Here is a 27,063-nt window from a genome sequence, read left to right as displayed (position 1 = left end):
CCCGATGACGACACCGATTTTATCGCAAACGTCAAACAAACAATCGAGATGTTAGAAGAAGCAGATGAAGCCGAGGTGACTCCCTTGCCACTTTCCAGAAATTTTTGTACAACGTCCCAGAGTATTGTTTGTGCGATTGGCAGCCGCCAACCTAACCCACTGCCAGGAAACATGAGTGGGCAATCGTAGCGGGGCCTCTTGTTCTGTTTGAAATAGCATTAGCAGATCACTTGAACGCTAATGTGCAATTAAAACTTTGGTAACGGTTTCAGTGATGGCCCATAATACATCACTTCTGCCCACACGTCACTGTAGCGCAAAATTTGAAAGTTTTTCAATGTTTAGGGGAAAAAAAAAAAAAAAAAAAGAAGTCAGCACTGGAATGAACCTGAAAGGCGAGTTCTTTTGAACTGGTCAAAGTTGTATTTTCTCTTCATGGCCCCTTTAATGTTCTTGTTCCCCATCTGGCACTTGGAATCAAGCATGGAAATTAAACTAGCTGCTTCCCTGGAATGGTGACGTCTACACAAGTGCGCGCAGACTAGAATACACAAAGAGGTGGCTTCCTTACCACACGTTTTCACCTTTCTATGATGGAGAATTTTTTCATGAACCATTCTGGGGATCAACGGCTGTGCCTGAGCGACAAACTCTCAATTGAGCAACGCCCACTCGATTTGTTAACAATGAGATTCACACAAACGTGGTAAGAAATCAACTGAAGCAATTAAGCCCTGAAGTTCCTACTAAAGCAAGAACTGGTAGATGAAAAAGTCAGTACAAAAAATGTGAGGAAAAAAGAAAGGACGGAAGGAGGTGCTAGACACAAAGCCGTTTCCACTCAATGCGAAAGCTGTCGGAAGTGCAGAGCAGTGATTCGCCATGATGGGCTGTAGCGCCGTTATCCGCTGACTGCTACCACCCAATGCAATTCGAATTTCCCGTCTTTGCAGTGCACAAACGCCCCCTGCCTGAAACTGCGCCAGTGGGAGTTCTGTTCTTTTTGTGCTTGCTTTTCCTCCTGCACGTGCAGCAGTGCACTGCCACTTTTTTTCGCTTACTACCGTAAAAACCAATCCAAAGAGCGTTCCTAACTAAATTAACGTGGGTGCTGCTGGTTAATTACGTATATTTTGCCTCAAATGATGCTACAGCTTTCTTTGCACTAAACAACGGGGAGCTGTGTGACAAGCGCCAGCGGTTCACAAGTTTCGAACGCTTATGATTACATAAACCGCTTGGCTTTCGAAGCCTCTGGGTTACGCTACGACAACAGCCGCTACGACGGAACGCCGTCTGGCTCTACTTGGGTCCAGCGAGTGAGCTACAACGACAAGGTGGGGCCCTAAAGTGCTCTGCAGTTAAAGGGAGGGGGGAAGGGGGTGAGGCCTTTGCATCTTCCCGAGCTATATGGTCACCAAGTTAAAGCAATGCCAATCCCATATAAAAACACATCTCTTAGTGTGAGGGACTTTGTTATGCTCCTCATCAACGGCAGGCAAAGTGACAAGAAACAAGATGCTGCCGACCCTGCTGCTCACCAACACAAAAAGCGGCACAATAGTGGCTGCTTTTGGCGATAGTGCTGTTTTGTTTCCCTGCAAACATGAGTGACAAGTAACCTTACAACCTGGATCCCAATGCCCATCCCACCCAAGAGACAGAGATGGTTTCAACCCATCCAATAAGTGGGAAAAAGCCACACAAGTGTGAAGACAGAGATCAAATATTTCATAAGTAGCTTGGCTTAGCCTTAGAGGTAAAAAAAAAAGAGGGGGGAAAATGTGCTAAAAAAGAGCACTCACCAGTCCAAAGCCATAGAAAATTCCTTGCACATGTCCTCGCTGGAAAGCTGGAACGAGGTGCCATCTGTTTGTGAGATCGGCCTACTTCCTAATGTTTCTTCATATTTTCAAGCGCCAATATTTAGACAGGGGACGAAAAGGTACAGAGACAAGTGCCAACTTCCAACAAGTTTGTATTTGTTCTTAATATTTTCAAGCGCCAATATTTAGACAGGGGACGAAAAGGTAGAGACAAGCGCTAACTTCCAACAAGTTTGTATTTGTTGAAAGTCATTTGTATTTGTATTTGAAAGTTATTGTATTTGTTGAAAGCCTCTGTTCCTTTTTGTCCTGTCTAAATATTGGTGCTGGATAATCTTATAACAGATTACCAACTAGTGCCAACCCACACGTTGTTAAATTCTAGCTTAATTCATAACTTTAGCATTTCATGCAAATCCAACGAATGTTTCTGAAATTATTACTTCTTCACCACATTTTCTTAGAGGTAACAGATATAAAATGCCAGTGCAGTGCTTCAAGGTATTTCCTCTTCTTTGGATGCTTGAATATAGCAGGTAAAACCTGCACAAACTTGGGAACTGCTGCGCTTTAAAACGAATTCACTTCCAATGAATTTTTTTGTTTCCTCAGTGGTGTGATCCGTCAAAAACTTAGAGTTAGCCTGGTTTGTGCTTGTGTTCACTGAGGCAGTCAGAGAGTTCAGGTGCTTTACAGAAACTGTTTTGGTTATGGATCACTCGATGCTCATGTATGACCGAGAGATCTGACAGAGGCTGTAACAGTAGAATTGCTTAGCAAAGTAACGACACCCGATGCAATAAGTACGCCCAGCTTTCCTTTTGCCCCTTCAATCCTTCCCCAGAGACTGCAAATTTTCCTTTAATTCACCACAATAAGGCAGGCTGACTTCGGGACCGTTTGACCCTCAAGTTCGCAACTGTAGAACATTAACACTCATAAAATGTTAAGCATAATCAACATCAAGGATCAGGCTGTCAGTGCCTCAGAGGCATAAATATTTATACACCAATGACCATTCCTTGCAAGTTCACATGCCAGCTAGCTTCGGCTAACTAATGGCAGTGAGCCTAGCAAACACAACAGCAAAGGTTTGCAGCAAGATGCAATTTGTTCCGAGCATCAAAAAAATACAGTAACGTCTCACACGTGCCCTACAGTGAAGCTTCCCATTTCGGAACACCTTCCTCAATGCATTTGGCACCACTGTTCTTGAATGTGGCAGCAAAATGTAGGGCCGATTTCCCCAGGTTCACATCCTTCTCACACAGCTTTTTCCTCCAAAAGAACCCATAAACTGACATTGGTTGCAAAGGTCAGAAAAGGAGGCAAAGGGCAGAGCTCTCCCATGCTGGTCCCTCCTCCCCAAAAGTCCATGTCCTGAATGAAGGGGGAAAGGGGGGGGGGCATGATGCAAGCCCCAATGCTCTTCCCCCCCCCCCCTTTGCCATGTTTGTGAGGCATAGACCCTCTCCCTCTCATCACACCTAAACCTCTTCCCCTCTACAACTACAGTCACACCTCCATGCCACCCCCCCCCCCCCCTGGAACTGCTTTCATTATTTCATTAAAACTTTTTGAGTGTGGCCAGGTGTGATGCCTCTAAACTGCTAGGCATGTGATACAAATGCCCATTCCTTGGCAGGAATCGTCTCCCAAACCAATCTAGGAAAAGGGTCAGCAGCTGCCATCACTGGCCCAGAAGTGCTTTTTCCTCACCAGGAGATGTGGGAAGAACAGGCCCTGCTTGTAGAACCACCTCGTGAAGACGAGAAGGCTCTTCGCCACAAACCTCGCCACGGACCACCCTGGAATCAGAAGGGAAAAACACGACGACGGGTGGTGCTCACTTACTTGGGGGTGAATCTGGCCATCTGTAAGTGGCCACCTGCCCGTCAGACATAACACCACAGCGCTCTGTTTTGTACTTATTTGTCTCTCAAAAAGTTTGCCAGACTTGTTGGGTCTTTGCAATAGTAAGGTTTTTTTACCAACATGAGCAGCAAGAAGAGAAAGAAGCTAATCCATTACACGCCTTCCAAAAACACAGCTGAGGTCATCACTAATTCTCTTCCACAAGAGCCACATAATCACGGAGTGCATGACGCTGATTTGACAGGGGGCAGAGTTTAATTAAGAAGAAGAAATGGGCATGGGCAGGGCATGTAATGTGAAGGCAAGATAACCGTTGGTCATGAAGGGTAACAGAGTGGATCCTTAAGAAGGCAAGCGTGGAAGGGGGCGGCAGAAAGTTAGATGGGCAGATGAGATAAGAAGTTTGAGGGGATAAATTGGTCGCAGTTAGCACAGGACTGGGATAATTGAAGATCTATGGGAGAGGCCTTTGCCCTGCAGTGGGCATAGATAGACTGCTGCTGCTGATGATGATGAGAGTTTTGGCAGCCCGATGATGAATAATTAGGCTCAAAGCCAGAGCCAGGATGCTCACCGATGGATGGCTCGTTGTACTTTGACAGCTGCTCCAGGAAGCCGATGAAGCCCTTCTCCTGCCTGCAGCAGAGAAGCTCGCTGTCAGCGCAGTACTGGCATCAATTTCCAAACACGGAATAGTGCAGTCAAAGAGGCTTGCCATGACTCGAGTGCTTCCTTCAGGACTGACTGCTGCTGCTGGACAAAGGCGTTGGCCGCACTCTCTGGGAAGGCCGACTGCCTTGCAATCTCACGGATCTCCGACACCCGCGGGTATGCTGAAAACTGGGGAGAATTTTCTATTTAGAATCGGCAAACAAAACTGGCATGCTCCTGGCCCAATCCAGAACATTAAGAGCTGCACAAAGGCATGCACGTATGCAAGTAAAAAAATTAGTATTCTGTCCAACCGGGTTTTTGGACAGGCACGTTTTTTGGTCATTATGCTTTTTGTACCTGGTGTTCATTTTTATTTTCCGTGTTTTAATAAGAGCTAAAAATTCTGTGCTGCAATTTTGTTGCACAGAACCAAGACAGCTGGAACTGATGACTACGAGACGAAAGACATGCACCAGAATTAATCAGCATGTATCGATCATTAAGGCCAGCACCGCCTGTCGGCATGAGCAGCGAAGTGAGAACCACAATAAAAGGATGCAGGCGGTAAGAGTTGAGTGAGTCATATAAGCCAGGTTGGTCTGGTGAACTTCACTAATCAATCCTTCTTTTATGCCCAGGTCATCTAAGAAGAAAACAATGCGCACTCTATCCCAAGACTTTGCCTTGCAGACATAGAATCCCACATGACATGAGGGATGCAGGTGATAATGCAGTAATGGGCAAGTGGCGACCCAGGCATGCTATGCCCCTTTTAAAAGCATGACACTAGAACTTCGGGCGCGTCTTGGTAGCAGTGTTAACAAGCCTATGCGCAGATATTGGAGATGCATAGCCAGTTGCTCGTCCAGTCAATCATTAATCGCAGAATATGTTCTGGGGTATAAGTGGAAATCGTCTGAAGTTCATCTCCCTCTTTTTTTTACGATATAGTGCATCAGAGAGCTTTAACGAGGAGTGCGAAACATTTTTAAACTGATACGGTAATTCAGCTATTTACTTAAACTTGCCACTTTCCTTAGCGTGCATTTAACAAAAAGAAGCGCCAATAAAACAGTTTTATTGGCGCTCAGGTGTGGCGAGCTTCGAAACACCGAAAACCTCTTGGTTAAGGTGGGTCCCTCACACAATCCTTGAATTGTCATTTGATACATTACTATATGATAGCGAATAATGTCTACTGAAGTCTGAAAAGCTGACAAAATGTCTGGAATTTAAGCACCAGTCCGTTTAGTACAGCTACACTACACACCCGATACAACGTACGCAGAGCTGAACGACAAACGTGCTTTCAAAAGCGCGGTCTTTAGCGGTAACAACAACACAAGACGCACAGAAGGATGCTCTGTGTTATAGCGGTTGCAAAGAACAGGGATATAAATGGAATATTATATTCGGCAGAATTACGCTCACATGGCCTGTGCAATGGACAACTTACTCGTTCTGAGAGCTCTTTCCAATCACTCTCAGTTCCTGCATGCAAGTCACCATCCTTTTCGTAGAGGGTAACCAGTTGTTTAGCGGGTGGTGGTGGAAATAACGAAAGCGTAGACATTTCTGCACCCGTCCTGCTCACATGAGAAACCAAACTATCGTCCCAGAGATTAAACTTTGAAACATCACATTCCCGCCATGACAGTACGGAAGTACCCCCACAAAATGTGAAGGAGTTGCATACAAATATTAACCAACGCGATTATAGCTTTGAGCCACTTAAATCATTTTATGGCAATAAATAGTACTTTTTCTTGAAATTATAGTAACAATAGTATTGGTAACACAAGTTACCAATACTACACAAGTTACAAGAACTTCGCAAGTGGCGCGAAGTAAACGAGAAATGGCGGACCTTTCAATCCAAGGCGAAGAATGCGTCGTAACTCGTGTGTGAATTTTCGTCACTGGACCGCTGTCATTTGAGTTTTTGTTATGGCAACTCCTAAGGGTGATGAGGGATTTGATATACTCGATGATGTAAGTATCCATTCAGCGTTGTTAGTTCTAATAACTTTTTTTGGTGCTGTATCAGTACGGTCCGCTTGCTTCGTGTTCTTGATACGCACTGTATCACGCTGCCACTCCGTTCTTGCAGAATTTCTGGGATGACTTTGGCGACGACTCCGAATTCCCCGAAGTGGATGTTGCAGCCGACGTGTCGGACAATGCCCAAAAATCAACGGTGCACGATACGTTAGCTGAGCGCCGGAAGAGAGGTACCGCCGATGACAGGAACGAAGCGAAAGCGGCTAAAGCGGGAGCCAACAGCAACGATGAAGATAGCTTGTTTGTAGCCACGGGTTTGTGCGCCGATGATCTTGAGAACTGCTTCGACGATGATTTTGATGAATGTGCCAACGAAAAAGAGCCGAAAAAGAAAGGGCGAAGGGGAGAGGGGGAATGCCCCGATCCGAAGACCATAGTTACAGAAATTTCATCGGACGCCTTCAGTGACGACTCGCTTGGCTGGCCAGCAGAACCTGAGGTTGTGCCAAGAAAGCGAAAGTTCCCGGGTCCTGCTGGAATACTGCCCAAGTCGGTAAGCCGAGACAGTTTAGATGTATTTTTTAAACACTACTACCCACCGTATAAAAATAAAATCGTGCATGGAGAGAAGAATTTAAGTTTTATTAATCCACGCTTGTCCCTCACAGTTACCCAGGGCAATGCATCATTGCTTTTGTTTCAGCGCTCCTCGCTAACATTTGCTGGTGTGGGAAGAATCGCTGACGAAAGGACCTCTGGGCAGCCGGAGCCACATGACGTAAGTATGCGTGTAATGTAAGCGTGTTTCGCGGTGTTTCTTATCTTTTAACGCATTGTTGCTTTTTTGTTTTCATTTATTCCTAATGCGACTTCACGAAGAAGCAGTTAAGTTAGAATCAGTGGTGACAAGTGACCTTTTATGGGTTGCGGGAAGTGTAGGCTCAATTTTTGCATTCACTCGGTGTAGCTCTGATAGGTTGCTCAAGTTTGTGTGGGCCAAACTGCTCAGACAATAAGTCGCAATGAATCCCACGCTGATGGCACCTGCTAGCAGCACTGCTGAAGTGGCAATGCTAATAAGGCACCTGCTGGCACCTTTGCTGTGCTACCCGCCATCGGCATTCACTTGTAGTTTTAATTGCACTCATACGCTTCTAAATCCCCTTGGATTGTTATCTGTGTTATCTTTGACTCTCCTCAGGCTGCCTGATAGACATTGCGTAGTTTTTATGGATTGACAGGTGTTTAGCGCATACCGTGCTTCCTTGAACAGCAATGCCTTATGCTTCTAAAAAAAAAATACTATTCTTTGTGTTGCAGCATTCGTTATAGCGACTTGCGGCAGATATAAATGGCTACGAGGGTGATTGTCAGGCCTCCCTCAATATCTTCAGACTTTGCAACCAAATCTCAATAATTATATGACAGAGGGTGTGTAGCAGATGAGGCAAGAAGGCCGAATAATCCCACATACCTTCTTTTTAACGATTGAATTAGCTGATTCTGGTTTGTGCTATGTGTCTTGATAAAAAGGTAACTGTTGGGGTACACATTTATGCGAGACTACGGGATGAATTAGACGACGAAGTTAATTCAGCTACTTTGGTGTACCTGAATCCATCTATGCTGGTGCTTTAAGCATAGCCACTTTTTGCTGTTTCCAAATCTTGCCACAACGATTATGAAAACCCCTATGGGTGAAGTGATTGCACAGCTTCTGGTGCTATCCTCAGCAATTGTGCAATGTACGTGAACTGCACGCTACGCATAACTTTGGTAAATTCACACTGAAACTGTGGTCTTGACAGATGCCTAAAATTTGTTGTGGGTTTGCTTAAAGGGACCCTGCAACACTCTTTGAGCAGTGCAAGTAAACCTGCGCGACGTTTAGATTACACTGCCAGGAATACCTGAGCCAAATATTACACGTGCACGTGAAGCGGTGAGCGCACAAATCGCTGTGAAAGACGCGGAAAAACCAACCGCGCTCTCTTCAGTTCTCCTCATTATGCACCCCTGGCATGGCCTAAGCCTCGTCATTGAGGCCATGGCTGTCCGATCGGCTGTCACTGGTCAACTTTGCGGCTAATTTCTCCCATGTCCGCCGTCGTCGTTGCTGTGTACTAACCTCTTCTATTCCTGAACCTGTAGGCACAGTTTTGCCGTTTCTTTTGTGCTTTGAGTGTGCGCGGAGTTTGAGTGATGAGCTCAATACTTCCCTTTCAACGGGACCACTCAACTACAAACGTTTATTGCTTCAAAAATGCCCTACCAGCCCGAGCGCGTGCTTGCGAGCAGGCACCCATGCCTTCTTTTTTATGGCACCAGACCGGGAATAGGCGCCTCCACGTTGCGGAAAAAAGGAGAAAACTCCCCGGCCTGTGATATATTGAAGGGTGCCGAAGAGAGCGCGCAGCTTTCATCGCGTTGTCCGCAATTGAGTTGAGAGGGAACGATTATGCGCGATTTCATATCGCACGTAGTTTCGGTGATGGCGAACGCATTTTCATAATTCTTGCAGGAGGAGATTGCTGGGATAATAGACTTTGCCCCAAAATACATTCCTAGCAGTCGATGGTAACTCTTGCAGGGTCCCTTTAAAGCAGTCTTCTTCAGCCAAAAATAAAAGAGAGAGTGAGCTGTATTTAAATGTTTGCTTTATATTTCATTATTATTGTCTTTGTTACTACCATGGGCATCAGCGGGGGGGGGGGGGGGGGGGGGGAGCAAAAGGGGCGCTTGCCCCCCCCCCAAGCCTCACCAGCACTAGCCTCCTCCCCCCGCCTGCGATGCAATAGGCTTGCCCCCCTCAAGACAAAATCCTGCTGACGCCCATGCATACTACTCTTGTGCTTTGACTATTGCAGGACCTACTTTGCACTCCTTGGAGCAGTGAAGCAGATGACCCCCGTTCTCCCTGGCAGCACCTGAAGCAGGAGCTAGAAATGGATAACTCGAAAGGACGCTTTCTTCACGGCCATTCCATTGCCTGGGTTCTCAAGATGGTACGATACAGTCACTTTTATACCACGTCAAATGCAAGGAAGCTTTTGGTGCTAGGTGGGGACCAGCTTGGCTCGGTGGTGAGGACCATTAGCAAGCCATAAATTTCAAAAGCCCACATGTGTTCGAGTTGCCCATCAAATGCAGCAACAGTTTCATTGCACTTTGTCATCCCACAAAGCTATGTTTGCTCAGAGCTCGACGTTTGTCATTTCTTTCTCTTCAGAAGCGACTACAGCAGCTTCCTATGGGGAAAGTACCTGTCCTTTGCGTATCTGTCAAAAATGCTTCCAAGGACATTCTCACTCTGCGAGATGGAACAGGTGAGACGTTTACGCGAACCTTTCCGGGCCTTGAAGTTGTCGGAAGCTAATGGGATTTTTAAGAGGTCGGCCACGTTTATTAAAATAGAAATTTCAGCCCAACTCATGGATCGATTGGTGGTATTTCAGGTGCGGGCATTTTCTTAGACCTTTGTGATATTTCCCTATCCTTAACATATTGCAGACACTCCTCCTCTTTATTTTACGAGGTGGGTCAAACGTGTGGTTTTTAAGGGGGAACTGGAGTCAGCTGTTTGAATTCTGACCGTTGACATCATTGCATGGTTTACTCATGTAATCACTTTGTTTTGCTATTTAGCTGTAGCCTAAAGATTTATTTATAAAGCTTGAAAGACGAAGAGAATATGCCAGGTGCCTTTTGTGGCTTCCTGTTAACCACAACAGTGATGTTGCGGCTCTGGTTTCCAATGGGGTTGGTGCTGTACCAGCTCAAAATTTTGGTTTTCACTCACATACTAAGTTATTAGCTGAATATTTGTTCAGGCACAGCTTTAAGCGGAACAAATGTGCATAAAATGTGTTATGCTGGTAAGCACTGCCAACGTCATGAAATTGGCAAGAAGGATTGGGCAAGGAAAAGAGAACTTTAGAACGCACTATGTGCTGATCAGCAGAAACAACTTGGAACATGAGCCATGTACTCCGAACTTTGACTTCACTAAGTGATCATCAATGCTTGACTGCTTCAGTGTCTCTTGAAATGTACCAGTGTTTCGTCGTTTGGTGTGTTAAATTAGACACCATTTATGAACGTCTCTGGTGGCATAACTTGCTTGTGCAATGCAACAACCCTGGACATGTTTAAGGAATCCTGCAGAACTGAGAAACAGTTTCAGTGCACAGTGGAGTAATTGTTTAGTCATATGAGCGAAAAGATCTGAAGAGGAAGGCCGGAAGAATGAACATAGTGGCATCGGTTGACGTTCCAGACCTTCTTCCGCTTATAGGAATGTGTGGGACATGTTAAAAACATTTAAAGAAAAGGCACAGCCAAGAAAGCTGCAAGGGATGGCCCTGCAGTAATGTTTACTGATAGACGAGTTCGTACTTGTTAGTATGTAGTTTGAAGAAATAAAGCGAAAAAACAGGATGGAAGGAAGGAACTTGTGTTGCGCCGTTTTATTTATTTATTTATCAATTTGTTTGCTTTATTTTGGGCTGTTTTATTTTATATGCCTCTTGATTTGTGCAATGTACAGAAGGGCAATGCATTGAAAAACCAATGAACTAGAAGAATAATGTAGAGCTGCCAGCAGATTTGCTTCGATGACCAAGATCTTGCTTTCCTCACTGCAGTGTTGCCCTGCTTACTGGGCTATTTTGTACTGTGGGATCGAACGTTTGTTCACCCTGACGCGTTGTCTTTCTTTAAACAGGCGAGATTCTGGCAACAATCGACAAAAGCTGTCAAGACTACAAGCCTTGCCTTAAAACGGGCACTGCCCTCGTTCTCATGAAGGTAAGATCTTTTTGGCTGAAAAGTAAAGGCCTTTCATTCATTCATTCATTCATTCATTCATTCATTCATTCATTCATTCGAAGAAACCAAAATACATAGTGTGCTACAGGGACAGAGACTAAAGGCTAAATCGCCTGACGAGGACTTTGTCCCTCTGCAGTTCAACAGCGGTGCATGTACATTTTACGCAAAAGATATGGACAGTTTGGGTGTCTGTACAGAGCAAGTTTGCCAAAAAAAATCTTAAGCAACTTGTCTAGTGAAAGAACATCAAGAAAATTAAAAAACACAACTGATCAAAGTGTTATACTAATAGTGCAAGCATTTCCTCATGATACAGTGTATAACTATACAAATGTGTACAGCATTTCGCTAAGCATGGTAACGCCATTCACAGAAATAAATAAAGGAAAAAAAATCTCAGCTAGATCATGTGAACAAAACATGGCAGGCAATATCAATTGGTGGTGTGAAGACCCAGTGACTGCAATACATTTTTAATATGCTGTTTAAACGTGCTTACTGAATGCGTGAAATCTATTTTACCGTTCAATTGATTAAGTATAAAAAGTGTTTGGTATCCAGTTGTGTGTTTCCCATAATTTGTCCTGGTTTTCGGCATTCTCCTCTTGGTCGTATTGAATAACCTGAATCGTGATCTTTGCCCGGCCTGTACAGGTTATTTTGTTGTATGTACTGAAGCAGTTGAGAATAGTAAAGCTGGTCTGCTAGTCATGCCTTGTGGGGAAACAACTGCATTTGCAGTAATATCACCATTTGACCAGCTACGACAAGGTTGCAAATTGAAACTTGCGGGATGCAGCATGATTGCATCTCTGGCTGAGCTATGGCTCAGTAGGTCTATGAAGACGAAATAAAATTTTGGTCCATTAAAGGGGCCATGAAGACCAAATGCAAGTTTGCTTCATTCAAAAGATTGTCTCGTTGGAATTGCGCTGACACCACTTTTAACGCTAACAGCTTCACTAAAATGAGCTGTATAATGCGGAAAACAAAGAGTAGGCATGCGACACCCGTACCACTTTTCACACTGAGCTATGATGTATTATTGTTTGTCAGCCTGGGGCTGACAAAATCCAGCGCAAATTAACAGGGCATTATGACCTTACAGAAGGAGCTGTTTGCGCTTAAATTACTGACACGAAATTTCAAAGCTGGGATAACTAGGTAAAAGGCTTCATTTTTATATAGGGATATCTCCCAACTAGTTTCAACAGTTACCGGTCAGTATAACATACAGTGGATTCCCGTTAAGATAAATTCTCGCTTATGCCGAACAACGTCGGAACGTTTGTTTGGTTTTCTATACACCCAATTGAAAAAAAAAAAAAAACATTTAAGACGAACAGTCTTGCTCATACTCTTCGGTTAAGACGAACAACTTTCGGGTGACCACCCGTGCTGGTGATTTTGAGCAGCGAACATGGCATTCTTGGTGGGGTGCGGTGGGGCATTCACGCTACCAGAGGGAAAGAAGAGTAAAAGAAAACCACAGAGCAAAACGAATTTGTGCCACAGAGGAAGGGAGTGAGCGCGGAAAAAAAAAAGACGTGCAGATAAAGACCCCACCTCACCCACCCTTCAGTCCGGTCACTGTAGCACAAAATTTGGAAGTTTTTCAACATTTCTTGCATTTTTTTTTTTTTCGGTTAAGAGAGAGAGAAATAACTTTTATTTGCACCCATCTAAAATGACGAGGGAGAAGGCATTAGCCTAGACCTCCGTTCATCCCCGTAACCATCGATCAGAATCCCTTGGGATTCGGCGGTGGCCAGGGCGAGACTGATGACTTTTCATTGCTCTCCTGATTTGTGGTTGAGCAATTAGGTCTCTAAATATTTTGCATTTCTGTTCGGATCGTAGTGGGAAGGGCGTGTCCAGACAATGTGGACCAGGTCTGCAATGCTATTGCAGTGAGTACATGTAGGATTGAAGGCTTCCAGATGCCATTTACTGTACTGGTGAGGGTTTGGAATTGTTACGGTTCGCAATTTCCTCCACATAACCTCCTCTATTTTGCTGAGCTGTTTATCCGCCGCTGGACAGGTCTTGCGACCGAGCTTATAATGAGAAATTATTTCCTGAAATGTCCCGAGTTCATCACCTGAAGTGAGGGGTTCCTCACGTGGAGGCAATGAGTGAGCGGCGATTGACCGGCAAGTGAGACCTCGGGTGGTTGCATGCGCCTTTTCGTTCCCCACAGGCCCTGGTGGGCCGGGCACCATATTAGTGAGCTTTGCTCTGCTGGTACTTGTCCTCCTCTGAGAATTCTGGCTGCTGCAGCAAAGACCCTGCCCAAATCAAGAATTAATGGCTGCCTTAGGATCACTAACAATCAGCCTTGTACTGGTTTGTGCCATTGCTGGAAAACATCTTTTGTGGCTGGAAAGGAGGTGATCGCTGTATTCTGAGTCCGTGCGCTACTCCGTGTGTTTCCTCGACTCGACTGAGTGGAGGATACCGCCATACGTTTACATGTGGAACTACCGTATAATTCGAAATATAGGTCGACCCCCTACCTTGTGGTGGGAAAAGTTGACAAAAAAATAATCCGGCACAGAAGCGCACACACAATGTCTATATTTATTTTCGACGCCCGTCCATCGCTGCTGCCACTCATTATGACTGCCGAAGTCACTCGTCTGAGCTGTCAGAGTCGTCCGAGGATGACTGCTTCTCACTGTCATCTTCAGTGCCGTCGAGCGTGTTGCTGATGGAGCACTTCATAAATGCTCGCGTAACCATGTCATCGGGCAGCGACTGCCAAGAGAAGGACACCCAGCTTGACACGGTCGCGAGGGATGGTCTCAGCAGCCGGCTAGTAGGTGCCTTTTCGTTGTCGCCGACTATCCACTCATTGTACAGTTCGTGGAGCCGGGCCACGGATGGCCTCCGCTGTAACCGGAAGCGATCGTGAGCAAAGTTCCCAAACGAAGTCCTCCACTATGTTCTCCTTTGCGGGGTGCACCGCTTGACGTCCACGAAACGATCTGTTCCGGGGGTTGCCCGCGTACAGCTTAGCTTTCTGGCTCCACCAGTACCGCACACTTTTCTCCGAAACTCCAAACTGGCGTTGCGCCGCCTTATTCCCATTCTGCTCGGCGACTCAGTGGCCTTCAGCTTAAACGCAGCGGTGAACTGGCGCCGACTTTCGCCACTCATCTCGGAGCAGACACATAGAGAAATGCACACACGCACACACACAAGATGAGTAAAAGACGAAAAACTAGAGAAAAGCAAAAAGACTTAGGCCTGATAGTGCGAGGGAGCAGTCCGACACAAAGGGCGATGGCCACGGACTACGCTTGCACATTGTTGCCAGACAGCAATTTACATTCTGCCAATGACTGCTATATAAGACGAGGGGTGACTTGTGCAGATAAAAAAAAAAAAACTCGACCTATATACCAGTTTATACGCCTCGAGCTTCGCGATCGCTGCGCCGCCTGCCGCCACTTCTCCGCGGCGTTGACGGGATTTGCGCTGCGTGACTGATAGGGGCTCGTGCAGTGTTTTGGTTCTATTTCGCTTTTTTTCGCCTTTCCGCGCCCTAAAAAAACTTGTTATGGCGACGACTATAGGCAAACAGTACGTTTAGGTCACTTAAAAAGCAGCTGCGTTTTCGTAGAGTACGCCATCGCCTGCAAGAGCTACCCGGGGACGCGGCTCTGCGCGCTTCGTCGCCGCTCTTCCGGGCGTCGGCGACGGCAGCAACATATCACCCATGTCACCTCCAAAACATCAGGCACAAATGAATTCTACTGACGCCTCGTTTAGACCTGACACTGGCAAAATAGGAGGTTGGCTTCATTTTGCAGCGTGGACAACGAATGCGGCTTCGTTTCGCATATATACGCCGCAGAAAAATATGTTTCGGGGATGTGATTACCCAATCCCGGACAATAACTTATGCCTTTTATAAGAATATAAACCATGCGACAATGTAAAGTATATTCCAAGCCTGTGCGTCGTTAAATATGTGCCCACACACGCCATATAGCAAGAACCAAGGAAATGAAACCACAGAAAAATAAATGCTGTGCCAATGCGGAATTTAGAAACATAATAGCTCTAACGGAAATGAAAAAAAAAAAAAAACAATGCAGCTTCTGGAATGCTAAAGACGTTCGTCTAAACCATGGTTTCTCAAAGTGGGTTCCGCGGAACCTTGGGGTTCCGCAGGCCCCTCCTCAGGGTTCCGCGAGCCACTGATAAATTTTCCCTGGTTCCGCAGTTGCAAAGTCTTATATGGTGAACTTGAGGTGCGATCGATCTAAGGAACCTCCATTACTCACGCCCGAGTGTCAGTAAGCACATCTCGGCACATAACAGAAACGCGCGAGCTGCGCAATAAATCTCGCCAGCAGCTTGTAGCCAGCCAGACTCCGAAAATGGGCCACGTGGTTAAACTATTGCACTTGAATCTCGGCCTTATATTACCCCCATGCGCATTTCTCCTGTTTGGAGATAGGTGCCGCTAGCGTACGCATTCGCGTAAAGTCGACGGGGAAAAAAATGATACCCTAGCTTGCTTTTAAATTTATTGCACGTTAATGTAGCATGAACGGAATGAAAAATGGCGGGAGGGGGGTTCCTTGGCACTTAACGGAACTTAGCAGGGTTCCGTGGGACCAACATGCTTGAGAACCCCTGGTCTAAACTAAAGCCAGGTAGGTTTCACTAGAGCAACTATACGCGAAATGCACTGCTATTTTGCGAGAAATCGGTGGGGGGGGCGGGGAGGGGGACGCGGAGCGGAATCAAGCAATGAACGTTTTAGTAATCCCACACATAAATATCGCGTTCACTTTTCTTTTGTTTTTCTACTTCAACGAAGAGCTGATCGTACGGCGGACACATTTTTGGAAGTATACAGGGTAGGCTGTTCAACAAGCGATGAAATGTGTCGTTGGTAGAGTGTGGTATGTGATAAGGCCCTCTGATTTCAGTTTCTGGTTTATTCTGCAGGCTCCCTGTGCCATATGACGATATTTCGAAGAAGCATTTAGTTGTGGACGCGGATTATATTGTAAGCCCGTCTCCGCGCTGCTCGCAGAGGATATATGTAGAATATGAAGGTCTGCGGGCGCGTACCTCACGACAAGACGACTCTGTCGTGTGCTGATCCCCGAGTATAATTATGCATTGTCCGTCGTACTTTTGTTAAATATTCCCGAATTTAACACAGACTGGCTTGTAAATGGTGGTGATCAATATCTGAGGTATAATATTGGCAAACGTAACTGGCGTGCTGTCAGGTATGAGTGCTCCGCTGATTATGTAAGCGCACAAAACCGATTTAAATCGTAGTGTATAGCCGTAGCATGAACATCTGAGGAACCGGTGGTTACGGAGACACGGCTAGTAAATTCAGGTCAGTGTAACTACAATCGGCTCCATCATACGCCGGTTCCGCGACGCTGGCCTGTGACACACACCTGGCGCTTATACAGACGGGAAATACCACACTAAGATCGCGTCGGAAACATTTACACTCTCGTAAACACACCCCATTCGCGAACAGAGTGACTGCTCCACACAAACATGAATTTCAAACGCCCACAAACGGTAAATCTCAGTCGTGAACGTGCCGCAAAAGCAGCGGCGGCACTGGGGAGCGGGGCGCGGACTCCCGCGCCTGCTTTCGAAACGGGCCGCTAGGGGGATTTCGGTGGCGCCCCTACAGGCCGCGCTCGAGGCGTATACGGTAGCTTTCAAGGATCGCCTCGACTGCAGGCTCGAGGAAAGGAGAGGTTCAGAATACAGGGGGGAGTGTGCTACCAAAGCCTAGTTCTTTCAAACTCAACCATGTTGTGGTTTGTCTTCATGGCCCCTCTAAGCCTGCGTGCAAGAAAGAGGTTTTACTATACTGCATTTCAACCACACAATCAGGTCTTTGATGGCATTCTTTTTTTTTTTTTAATTTTCCCATTATATGCATTGTAGTGGTATCATTCTTTTTTTTTTTTACTCAAAACAACTATTCGTTGCTTGCCTTGTAGCACTGTTAAAGAGGCAAGTCTTAAATAGTAAAGATTAGCAGCTTTTCTCGTAACCATTTTTTGTGTGTGCCTTGTGCCATATATACTATGTCTGTGAAGAATTTTGGCTCTCTGAGTAAAACGCTGAAATTGGAACAAGTGCTTGTTCAGCACTTTAAAAGATGGCTGGCTATGAGTGCTAGTGTATCCTGTTACCAGTGGACCTATTTGTCAACTGTTTGTGGTCTTGGTCTCTATGAAATAAACTCTTGGTTTATTTTTCTAGACTAGTTCAGCTGTTACAGACGCTGTGCTCAATCAATCATTGAGACCCTGGGCCATAACTGGAAAGTGGGAATATTTCCGAGGTATTTAGATGTTCGAAAAGGCAAATGGAAATGCATGTGCTTCTAAACTTTTAAAACCTTGTTTTGGAGAACTTGTATGCAAAAAAATTGGTGCAGATTGCACTAGTGGTGCAAGGCTGAAGAAGCAGCAGAGCTGGCGTCCCCTCTTTTTTTGTCGGAGACCCGGCTGTTTTATCATCACCCGCAGCAGCCGCAGTTCACTAGGTCCACTGCAGGACAAAGGCCTCTTTTATTGTCCTTTAACTGTTGCTGCCCCACACTGCTCGAGTCTATTCTTTGCCTTTGAATTTCTGTCCCTTCATCGAGCAATTGGCCTCCCCCTTCTTCTAGACCCGTCTCTCGGTGTCTACTCTGTCACCCTGGTAGTCCACCGATTCTCGTTTCACCTAGTTGCGTGTTCAGCCCAAAAAAAGGTGCGCGTTAGATTCTGGTAAATACGGTACATGAACGCATGAATGTTCGTGACACTGCCATTCCAGACTAGTGGGATAATTGTGTCCTTTCAGAATGGGCGTACCCTGATTGCATCAAACTGGTACACTTGGTCACCAAATTGAGGAAATTGAATTTGGCGGCAGAATTGGCCTCCATAAAAAAAACTGTGCCGGAAGTTAAAAGTACAGTCAAACCCGGCTATAACGAACCCGGATAGAGCTAATTATGCTATATATCGAACAAAAATATTTCAGTTACAGAAATACACGGGGAAAATATTCCTTATAACGAAGTTCACATCCGATATATCGAACTCTGCGCGCCTAGAATGGCTGCCGAAATGCATGGTCTCAAAGCGGCGATTGAGATGTGGATTGGCCACGACCACGGAGCAAGAGCCGCGACTGAGACATTGCGCCTCGCACGGAGTGACGTGATGCCCGACACTTTCCGTAACTGTTTCCGACGCGCGGGACTCACGATGGAACCCGCAAATTCCGCGAGTCCGTACCAAGACAGCAGCATCGGGGAACTGTGGGAAGAGCTCGCCAGCGTTCCCGATGATGTCGCGAGTGAAAGCCGTCCAACGCTTACAATGAAGCGCTTTCGGCAGTCGATGTGCTCCACCAATGCTTTTTTCGATTTTGGAGGACACGGACTCGAACTGGTACAAACAATTTTTCGTGTAGAGAATGATATGCTAGTTGAAGCCGCCAAAATGAAAGTGAAAACAAAAATCACCGCTTTTTTGCAAAGTAGGCAGCTAAGGCGGAAAGTAGCTTTATTATTTGCAATAAATGGATTATTTTGTGTATGGTAATGGCTAATTTGCTGTGTTCGTTTCTGCATGCGGGGATGGCGCAGTTGGGAGGGGGGGGGGGGGTGGCTCCCGCGGATTGCGAACTCGTAAAATAGGTTCGTTATAAGCGGGTTCGGCTATATCGAACTATTGGATATATCGAACTAATCGCAGTGCATATTGCAGTTCGCTATAAACGGGTTTGACTATAAATGCCTGTTTTATACTGCAGAAAAGTTTTTCAAGTGCCTTTTGCCGAAGCTTTTTGTAATCTGTGTTTTTCACCTCCACTTGCTGAGGTATCTAAATTGTGCATTTTAAAAATATTTATGAAATTGGCGATTGTGAAAAATTTGCTGTATTGGATCAGCGGCGACGGCATTGTTCTGCTGAACCCTAGGATGTAGAGTCAATTTCAGCTGGAGTTGGCAGTTGGCATCTTTTCAAAGGAGACAAAAAGAAAAACGTCCCTATGCCAAACTTTTAGTGCGCATGAAAGATCCCCAGTTGGTCAGAGTTAACCGGATCCTCCTTCTGTGGCAAACCTCATTGCACAGGTGTAGCGTAGGCACGTAAGTCTTGCGACTACAACCGCTCATTAAGGGTTGTCGCATGGTTAACCCTGCTTCTGGAGCAATTGGAGTGCATACAGAACTCTCTCTTGCAAATTGTGTTGAATGAATGATACATAGAACTTTTGCATCATGGAACAAGCTGGCAGGGAATGGCACCGTGTTAAACACAAGTTTGGGTTTGCCAAATAGTACAGCTTCTTTTTGGTTATGTAGACATCAGTCTTTTATCTCATTGTGATTTGTTCAAAGTAGCAAATTGTGTTTTTAAACAGGGTTACGAAAATGGGAGTTTCAGTGTCAAAGGGCCTTTCGAAAGGATCACTGTAATTTGTTGTCAGTTAAGCAGTGCAGAAAATGCCCATTTTGAGGCGTGGGTCAGTATGAGCTGCCTGCAAATGCAATAGTCTGTGTTTAGAAAGTAAGAGAGTAGAACATGCATTGAAAGGCCAACAACACGTCTGAGAAAGGGGTTATTCTTTAGCTTTGCTGCTTACTGCAGAATTGTTATTATTGGAAATGACAAAAGTGGTTTTGTCATTAAACATTAATCATTAAACATGAAAACTGCAAGAACACAATGTCATACAATAAGGGATTCAAGAATTCTTTTTCTTGTTGGCAGGATAACAAAATTGTGTTTTCTGAGGTATTGCAGGCTATAACCAACCACTTCAGTAGTCAATGAAAATGGTTGTACTGCTACTACAGTAATGCATTTTGTGTTCTAGTAACTTCACTGAAGCAGATTTCTTTGCCTTACATGCTCCTCGTGTAATTAGCAAAATAAGCAGATAAAGCTAGCGTGTACCGCTTGCTTCTCAACATTGACGTCAGAAAAATCCATGAGCCTCTGCTGGGCTCCAAACACTGTGAGCTAAAGCGCACTTACACCTTCCTTTCGTTCCTTTCTTCCTGAAGGCGAGCGTCTATGTCAACGACCAGAGCCGGCACTGCCTCGTTCTCACTAGGCAGAACATCGTGCAGATCTACAGCTGCGCTGAGGACGGCCGATGTGAGAGAGTCGATGTCAACCCAATGACGCTGCCAGAGCTCGAGGGCGTCTGCGCTCAGCTACAGCGAGAGGCCCTCGAAGAGGCCGCCAAGCGCGACGCACTGGGCCTAGAGCGTGACAGCCCCACGTTCGAGGCCGTCGGCTCGCCGCGCTTGGAACCTCGGGGAGGCGGGCGCTCGCTTCCGTTGGCCGGCAGTTCGCGGAGCAACGTTCGAGGCCAATGGAGCCCTGGGGGAGGCAACAGCAGTCCTCGCCTCTTTTCTTGCGTGGGTAGGGGTACCGGATCACTGCAACCCGGAAGGGTTGCAGCGACGATGGCGGCACGAGGAGGCGCAGTTCCTGCCTCAAGGGTCAATCAGTCTGCGAACGTGCGAGCTGCAGGACCTCAGGGGGTTGGAACCAAGAGGCCAGCAGGGGCAGGTTTCAGGGAAGACGTCGCAGGCATCAGTTGTCCGCAGTCTCTTTCGAGTGCCCCGAAGGTGCCAGCCTACAAGCCACCCGTGCGTCCTTCAGTTCCTACGAACGGTGGCCCCAAAGCTGCACCGGATGTGTCCGTCCTCAACCTTCTAAAATCTGCGGGGGGAAAGAGGCCGCAGACTGCATCTCATACCTCAGGGTTGAACAATGGATCATGTGGTAGTGTTGTGCCGAGTGCCAAAGTCACGTCAGCGGCTTTGGGAAGTGCAGCTGGGTCGCCGTCTGTGTCTGGTTTTCCAAAAGAGAGCGAAGCAAGTGCCGAAGAAATCTCTTGGCTTGAAGGTAGGTCTACTTGTAAATGGAGAGGCCTCTTTCTTTTTCTTTTCTTTTTTTATGCGTTTGTTCATTGCGACATGAGAAACTTGCAGAACAAATACAAAATGAGACTTGCAGTAGAGTTGATCACACATTTGCTGTTTACACAATACTAGTTCTTTTTTTAAGGCTTTGGTGCAGTCTATTGGCACGTGTATTATGTATTGAAAGCTGGTTGAGTTGTTTCAGTTTTTTTATTAAGAGCATGAAAGAAACAAATATAAAATGCCAGAAGCGCATCCACGATTCACAAGTGATTTTTTTATAAAAACAGAAATATGTACCATAGGTAAACATCAACTATACAAATAACATTTGGAGGCTTGGCTCTGGCAGGCAGTGAGTTTTGACTTGCATTGTCGAAGTACATCTCTTTGTCTGGAATTAGGGCAATTGGTGGCCGGCTCTCTCAAGTTTGAAGGTTTGTTCTTTCGATGGAATATGCCTCAAGAAGCTCATTTGTTTTTCACGTCTTTATCTTGTTGACTTTTTCCTTTATTCAAAATCGTTCAATTTGAACGATACCTTGGGAGCCCCTTTTCATAGCGTTCCAGGTGTCCCTGGAACAAGTAAAGCTTTGCTTGTTACAGAATAAAAATAAAATTAAGAAAAATTAAGAAACAAGAAAAATTGGAACAAGTAAAAGCTTGATTTGAATTAAGCAAAGTTGTACGATAACGTCGTGTTTCCTTCGGTTCTGCCATAGGTAAGCCCGGTGCTTGGAAATAGTGTACAAATTGCCAATTGCCTGTGTGGACCAACTGGTTATAAGCATACACAACGTTTTAGGCATCAACTCTCGCTACCGCCGGAAAATTAACCAATTTTTAGGGGTCCAAGAAAACATTTTTTTCCTCCTAAAAAAATTGGTTAGGCACTAATTACAGGAATACAATATGCAGATTATTTAACGGCCTTTCCAATAACACCAGTTTTTTAAACTTTTTATATATCATAGTTGTGAAAAAAAAAAATCAAAATAAAATTTTTGTCAAGTTGTTGAAAAAAATGATAAAAAAGGAGTTGTGTATATCAAACCACCGGTAATAGAAAAAAAATTAGATTGTACATTTTGTAGGGAAACATTTCAAAACACGCCCTAGAAAAATTGTCGACGTGCGCGGAACAGTTTTCCAGATATAAAAAAAATGATAGCACGCGCGGTGCTCGTGTCATGCGGTGAAGCCCAACCTCCAATTCAAAATGTGCAATTTCGGGTGGTTCCATGGAAGAAATCTGGCGGTTTGACATTCTCAGAGGAACCAATTTGCCCCCGCACAACGTAAAAACATCTTGTCAATGACTGACTTTGCATTTACAGCCAGCACAATATTTAGGACAAGCACACGATGCCGAAAAACATGCATGGTGCTTGTTGACGATCATGCTCAGTTATCTCTGAAAACATAAAGCTGAGCTTTATTATCATCTTCTTACTCACAATTGTAGCCTTGCTTGCAAAAATGAGGTACGATGCGCTAGAATTGTGCCCTGCGATCTTTGGCCGAGTAGCAGTTGCGTGATGAAAAAGATCAGCACAACGAGCCTTCTCTATTGCAGTGCCACCTAACAGTTTTCAAACGAAACAGTGCAAAAACTTATCGGAGACTCGGTCTGAATAGACAGTTCAACTAAGCAGCAACACTAGACGCCCAGAGATACCCTCGTATGGAAACGAAACTGGAAGGCAAACAGCTGGCAGTGTAAGGCCGGTTTGAAGCGCTGTCCTCGGCGGAATAGATATCTGGCGACTGGTTGTGATCTTTTGACTTGCATCTGAAGTTCTTATCGCAGAAATCGGGTTAGGGTGGGGAGAAATCGGGAGCGGCGTGCTTTGTTCGAGGATCAGTCGCAGACGCTCAAGGCGCCATGGCAGGTAGCCTTGAAGTTGGGTAACTGCGTAGTAGCGCTAAATATGAATTTCGCGATGCAGAAACGAAACCGAAACTGTTGTAAACTGTTCGCGAATGGTCCTGAAGTAAATAGAACTACCACGCCACTTAGAATAACGTGTGCAAAGGCAATAAAACTGCCTAAAATCATAAAGTAGCTTTGCAAACAGGCACTGCTTGACATTTTCAGCCGATTTATGGGATTATCACTGTCAGAGTCCGAACTTGACGATTGAAAATCGTTTGCTGGTGCACCATTCACGCCCAGATAGCACAAAACAAACGCTGGTGCACAGTAATTACAAGTGGCACGCATTCTTCGTTGGTAGCAGTGACGCGCGATGACCACGCTCCTTTTCCACACCCAGGTGATTGAAAAGCGTGTCAAAAATCACGTTTCCATTGCAAAAATCAAAACAAAACTGATTTTGAAAGGCCATTTTCTGATCTAACTTAAACAGCTTTACTTGTTCGAGCAACACCTGGGACACTGTGAAAAGGCGCTCCCAAAGTATCGATCAAATTGAACGATTTTGAATAGGCGCGGCAGCGAAAGAGTTAACTAACAAAGCTACAAAGCTGTGAGCACACAGAAAACACTGAAAAAAGGTAATTCTAGTGGTTCCAGCAGTATTGGTTGCTCTAGGAAACATATGGAGGAAGATGAGGACGTAGGGGGAAGTTAATAAACAAACCCGCAGCCCATCGAGCCGTAGTAGATGTTGACACCTTTATCATGGGCATAAAAACTCGCACACGTAGCTAAAAAAGCTTGCTTCTGCAAGCATTTTGTGGTGCCGTAAGTTTGGTTATATTCCACATTTCCCATTCTAGATAAACCTCTTGCTGAGCTTTCACGTTAGAAGGCCCAGAAGATTTGTGCGGTTTGTGATGACCCACATTAAATTATCTTGTATTCGAATCTTCGACTGCATTTGTGCTTGCTAATGAGCTGTTCTAAGGCTGTAGTTTATTGCGGAGGTTTTTGTGTTGTTTAGTAATTTCGTTTCATGTTCTGGCACTGCTGGTGTTTTATGTGTGTAAGGGAATACTTTTTTGTTGGACGATAGCAGATGTGTTGATTAAAGGGCTTTTTGGTGAGATCATTTATGATATGCTGTATCAAACAAAACAGCTTTTGGCAGCTACCTAAGTTAGATTCATTATACAATATCAGAGTGCGGTGGGTAATGTTAGTTAATGCTAGCTGGGCATTTGTGAGTATTGCTGTGTGTACGTGGGCTATCCATATGTACGTGGGCTATCCAAATCCTTATAATCTAAGTATGTGTTCTTCTTTTGCTTGCAGATGATGCTGATGACATCTTCCAGACCATCGATGATGTATGCCTTGTTTAGAAGAGTATGCAAGCTCTGCTTTTGGATAGTGTTTATATTAAATTTCCTCAGTTGATTTCCTTTTTCAAATGAAAACATGCTTGCTTGTAGCAGGGCCTCGAATGGATATTTTAGTGTTTGAAGTTTAAAAAGAGGAAGTGGCCACAGCACTTAAACGATCAACGTACCGCAAACTTTCATCACAAAATATTCATCTGGTAGTGTGCTGGCCATGAACAGATCGGATACGTGGGCACTAAATTCAGCAAGGTCTTGCTGGTTCTTGTTTGATTTGTAGCTCATTTATTCCTGGTGCTTCGTACTCCTACCTTATGACACAAAAGTCCTTTCTGCTGTGTTTAAACTCGACCCACCTCATTTAGAACCTGTGAATTATCTGGAAAGTACGAAACAGAGTTTGTACTTGTTTGCCTGTGATTGTACAAATGGCTTACACTGTGCTGAAATGCATTCCGGCAACTAAGCTAATTGCACAATGGATGCTAAGTCCAGTTAGATGGGGAAGGGGACAGGCCTCTCTTATGTGTAACAGATGTCAGCTAGTTTATTGGCACTGCTGATGATGAAAGGAGCGCAAAAAGGTTATTTAAAGAAACAGACAGCACTCTATTAGATCACACTTTTGTTATGTAAAAAAACAAGGCAGCCTGTTTCTTGCTTGGCAACGTTCCCAGCACATTGCGGTAGTGTCACAGAACAATAGGATATATGCAGAACTGGTGGTTAGAGAGTCTATTGAATATGTACAAAATGGGGTATGCTGCATGTTGGCCTGGTGCATACCTTCATGCACTGGAGCAGACAAAATGAAAGGAGGTTGGTGAATTGAAATAAGTGCGCGAAATCGAAACTTGGGTAACGTTATTCTCTTTCTGTTTCTACCAATGAAACCTTGCCAAATTTTTTTGTAGTTTGTGGATATATCAAGAGCCCATGTTGCTTTGCTTTCGTTGGTGCTTCTGCAGAACTGCCCACGAAGATGTAAAATCATGGTGCCCCCAAAATTTCGGACAGCATATCGAGGACAGCAATGCATACTGAAACCTAGCTAAGTCATAAAATGAAACTCCCCACTTTTGAATTCACGTAACTTGCAGAGTACATAAATGTTTGCGTTTGGAATTCTAAGTGGGTGTCAGTCCGGCCCTGATTTAATCGAGTTATAATTATATTCACCTTGTGACAAGAGTTGTGACGAGAGATACAATTGTTGTACTCTGTTTCGCACAAACAAGTTCTGGTTACCTTTCAGATATTTTGCCCGTTGCTGGGTGTGGTGGACTTTTGTTGAAATAGAGAGTGCCGAAAGTGTTTTGTTCTGGGCCTGAGATGATCGGGAGATTGGTTTGGGCAAGGTCAGACAAAGCTAACCCTCAGAGAAAAATAAAACAAATGTCTACAAAAGGATACTGTTTTGTTTGTACTGTAATATCTCTTTATTCATTACTCTGCTGTTTGCAAATGAAATAATTAGCAACACTAAAGGCTGCGGCATAGCTGCAACAGTTTGTGACGTAAACAATTTTGCAATCTTCAAATTTCTTTTAAACCAAGGATATTACAACCCTCATGGTAAAAGGTGTAGCACGACTCTTACGCGACTTTTACGCAAAAGATATATTCAGTGGAATAAAAAATCGACATCCTAATTGTAGAGCAGATATAACATGTACAAAATCGCAGAATTTTTAAAGCTTTTTTATGTTATGTGAGGATATACGAGCATCACCTCTTGTTGAATTATGTTGCCATGTATGGTTCTGCTAATTTTATTTGGAGCATTTCTGCTTGAAGTAGTGTTGCAGCCAGAGTTCGTAGCACTTTGTTTTTGCAATGATGCAACTTTTCCAAGCTACAACACAACTTTCCTGGATGAAGACTGCTTTTCAGCTGCCCACTAGATGATGTGGATACATATTATATAGACGCTTCCTTTGTTGCTGTTGCTATATTTCTATACCTCATGTACGAATATGCACCTTAGGCAAGCACGCGCCATATAGGGAATTTGCCACCAGGCAGAATTTTGCCAATAGTTTCTAGCGACTCTGGTTGCCTAGAGCTTCTGGTTATGCTGTTTGGTTATGTGCACGTGGCCTATGGAGCCGAGTAATGCACGAGTGGTGCTCGGGCATTAAAAATTGAGCCATGGAATATATTGTGGGGGATCAAAGCACAATACCCTCTTATTCCTTCTATCATGTTTTGGAGTGGTAGCATCGTTGTTAAATGAGTCGCACAACCTTTTGAGGCTTGTTCTGAGACAACAGAGGTGAAAACCGATGTATAAATCTCTGCTGAGTTTTTCTTAAATCGATCAAGGGAAATGTAAACATCTGCCAGACAATAAACCTGGAGATTAGAGTGTGCTGTTCTCCCATATTTGCGTTTCCACAGCCCACGGTTGTCACTGCTAATGCTCGTTGGTCTTCAGAATATGGCCAAAAGTTCTGCTTTCTTTGCTTGGAGATGTTCGTGAAAGAAGGCAACGTCTGACATAAGTTGAAGCTGTTTTAGTAGGGAGCAATGGGCTACTGGGGGATCGGCCACTGATCAGCATGTCCAGGTTTGAACTTGTCCAGACGATATCGGAACGACAAACATCCTTGTGTTTTTTGTGTGTGTGATTTTCGCGTGCATCGAATAGAGGCAGTAGTTGATTGGTGG

The 27,063-nt window shown here is 44.9% G+C and overlaps 2 protein-coding genes across 2 annotated transcripts in view; one reads left to right on the top strand and one right to left on the bottom strand.

Moving 5' to 3' along the window:
• The window catches only part of LOC144169665 (aladin-like), a 33,418-nt gene extending 27,333 nt beyond the window's left edge, over positions 1-6,085 (bottom strand). Inside the window, exons 1-5 of the mRNA XM_077698936.1 lie at positions 5,812-6,085; positions 4,417-4,541; positions 4,276-4,337; positions 3,546-3,634; positions 1,806-1,852 (exon numbers count right to left, since the gene is read on the bottom strand). Coding sequence (XP_077555062.1) covers positions 1,806-1,852; positions 3,546-3,634; positions 4,276-4,337; positions 4,417-4,541; positions 5,812-5,928 — 440 coding nt within the window. The 5' untranslated portion in view covers positions 5,929-6,085. The remainder of the gene's footprint in view (positions 1-1,805; positions 1,853-3,545; positions 3,635-4,275; positions 4,338-4,416; positions 4,542-5,811) is intronic.
• An 86-nt stretch (positions 6,086-6,171) lies between these two features.
• LOC144169664 (uncharacterized) lies at positions 6,172-24,991 on the top strand. The gene is made up of 8 exons (XM_077698935.1): positions 6,172-6,347; positions 6,466-6,909; positions 7,060-7,134; positions 9,224-9,361; positions 9,586-9,682; positions 11,080-11,162; positions 20,260-21,112; positions 24,347-24,991. The coding sequence occupies exons 1-8, from the start codon at positions 6,303-6,305 to the stop codon at positions 24,394-24,396; spliced, it is 1,785 nt and encodes a 594-aa protein (XP_077555061.1). The 5' UTR covers positions 6,172-6,302; the 3' UTR covers positions 24,397-24,991.
• Positions 24,992-27,063: the final 2,072 nt, after the last annotated feature.

This window comes from Haemaphysalis longicornis, unplaced genomic scaffold (genome assembly GCF_048455015.1).
Source record: "Haemaphysalis longicornis isolate Haplotype H1 unplaced genomic scaffold, Haemaphysalis longicornis Haplotype H1 scaffold_2, whole genome shotgun sequence".
In the NCBI taxonomy this organism is placed as follows: Eukaryota; Metazoa; Arthropoda; class Arachnida; order Ixodida; family Ixodidae; genus Haemaphysalis; species Haemaphysalis longicornis.
Note: the sequence above shows the minus strand (reverse complement) of the source record. Positions and strands in the feature narration are given on the sequence as shown.

Bases quoted from the DNA above. Each gene is read 5' to 3' on its own strand.
- LOC144169664 (XM_077698935.1), top strand. From the start codon at position 6,303: ATGGCAACTCCTAAGGGTGATGAGGGATTTGATATACTCGATGAT. The intron at 6,910-7,059 runs GTAAGCCGAGAC...CTTTTGTTTCAG, and splicing joins CTGGAATACTGCCCAAGTCG to CGCTCCTCGCTAACATTTGC. The intron at 11,163-20,259 runs GTAAGATCTTTT...TTCTTCCTGAAG, and splicing joins CTGCCCTCGTTCTCATGAAG to GCGAGCGTCTATGTCAACGA.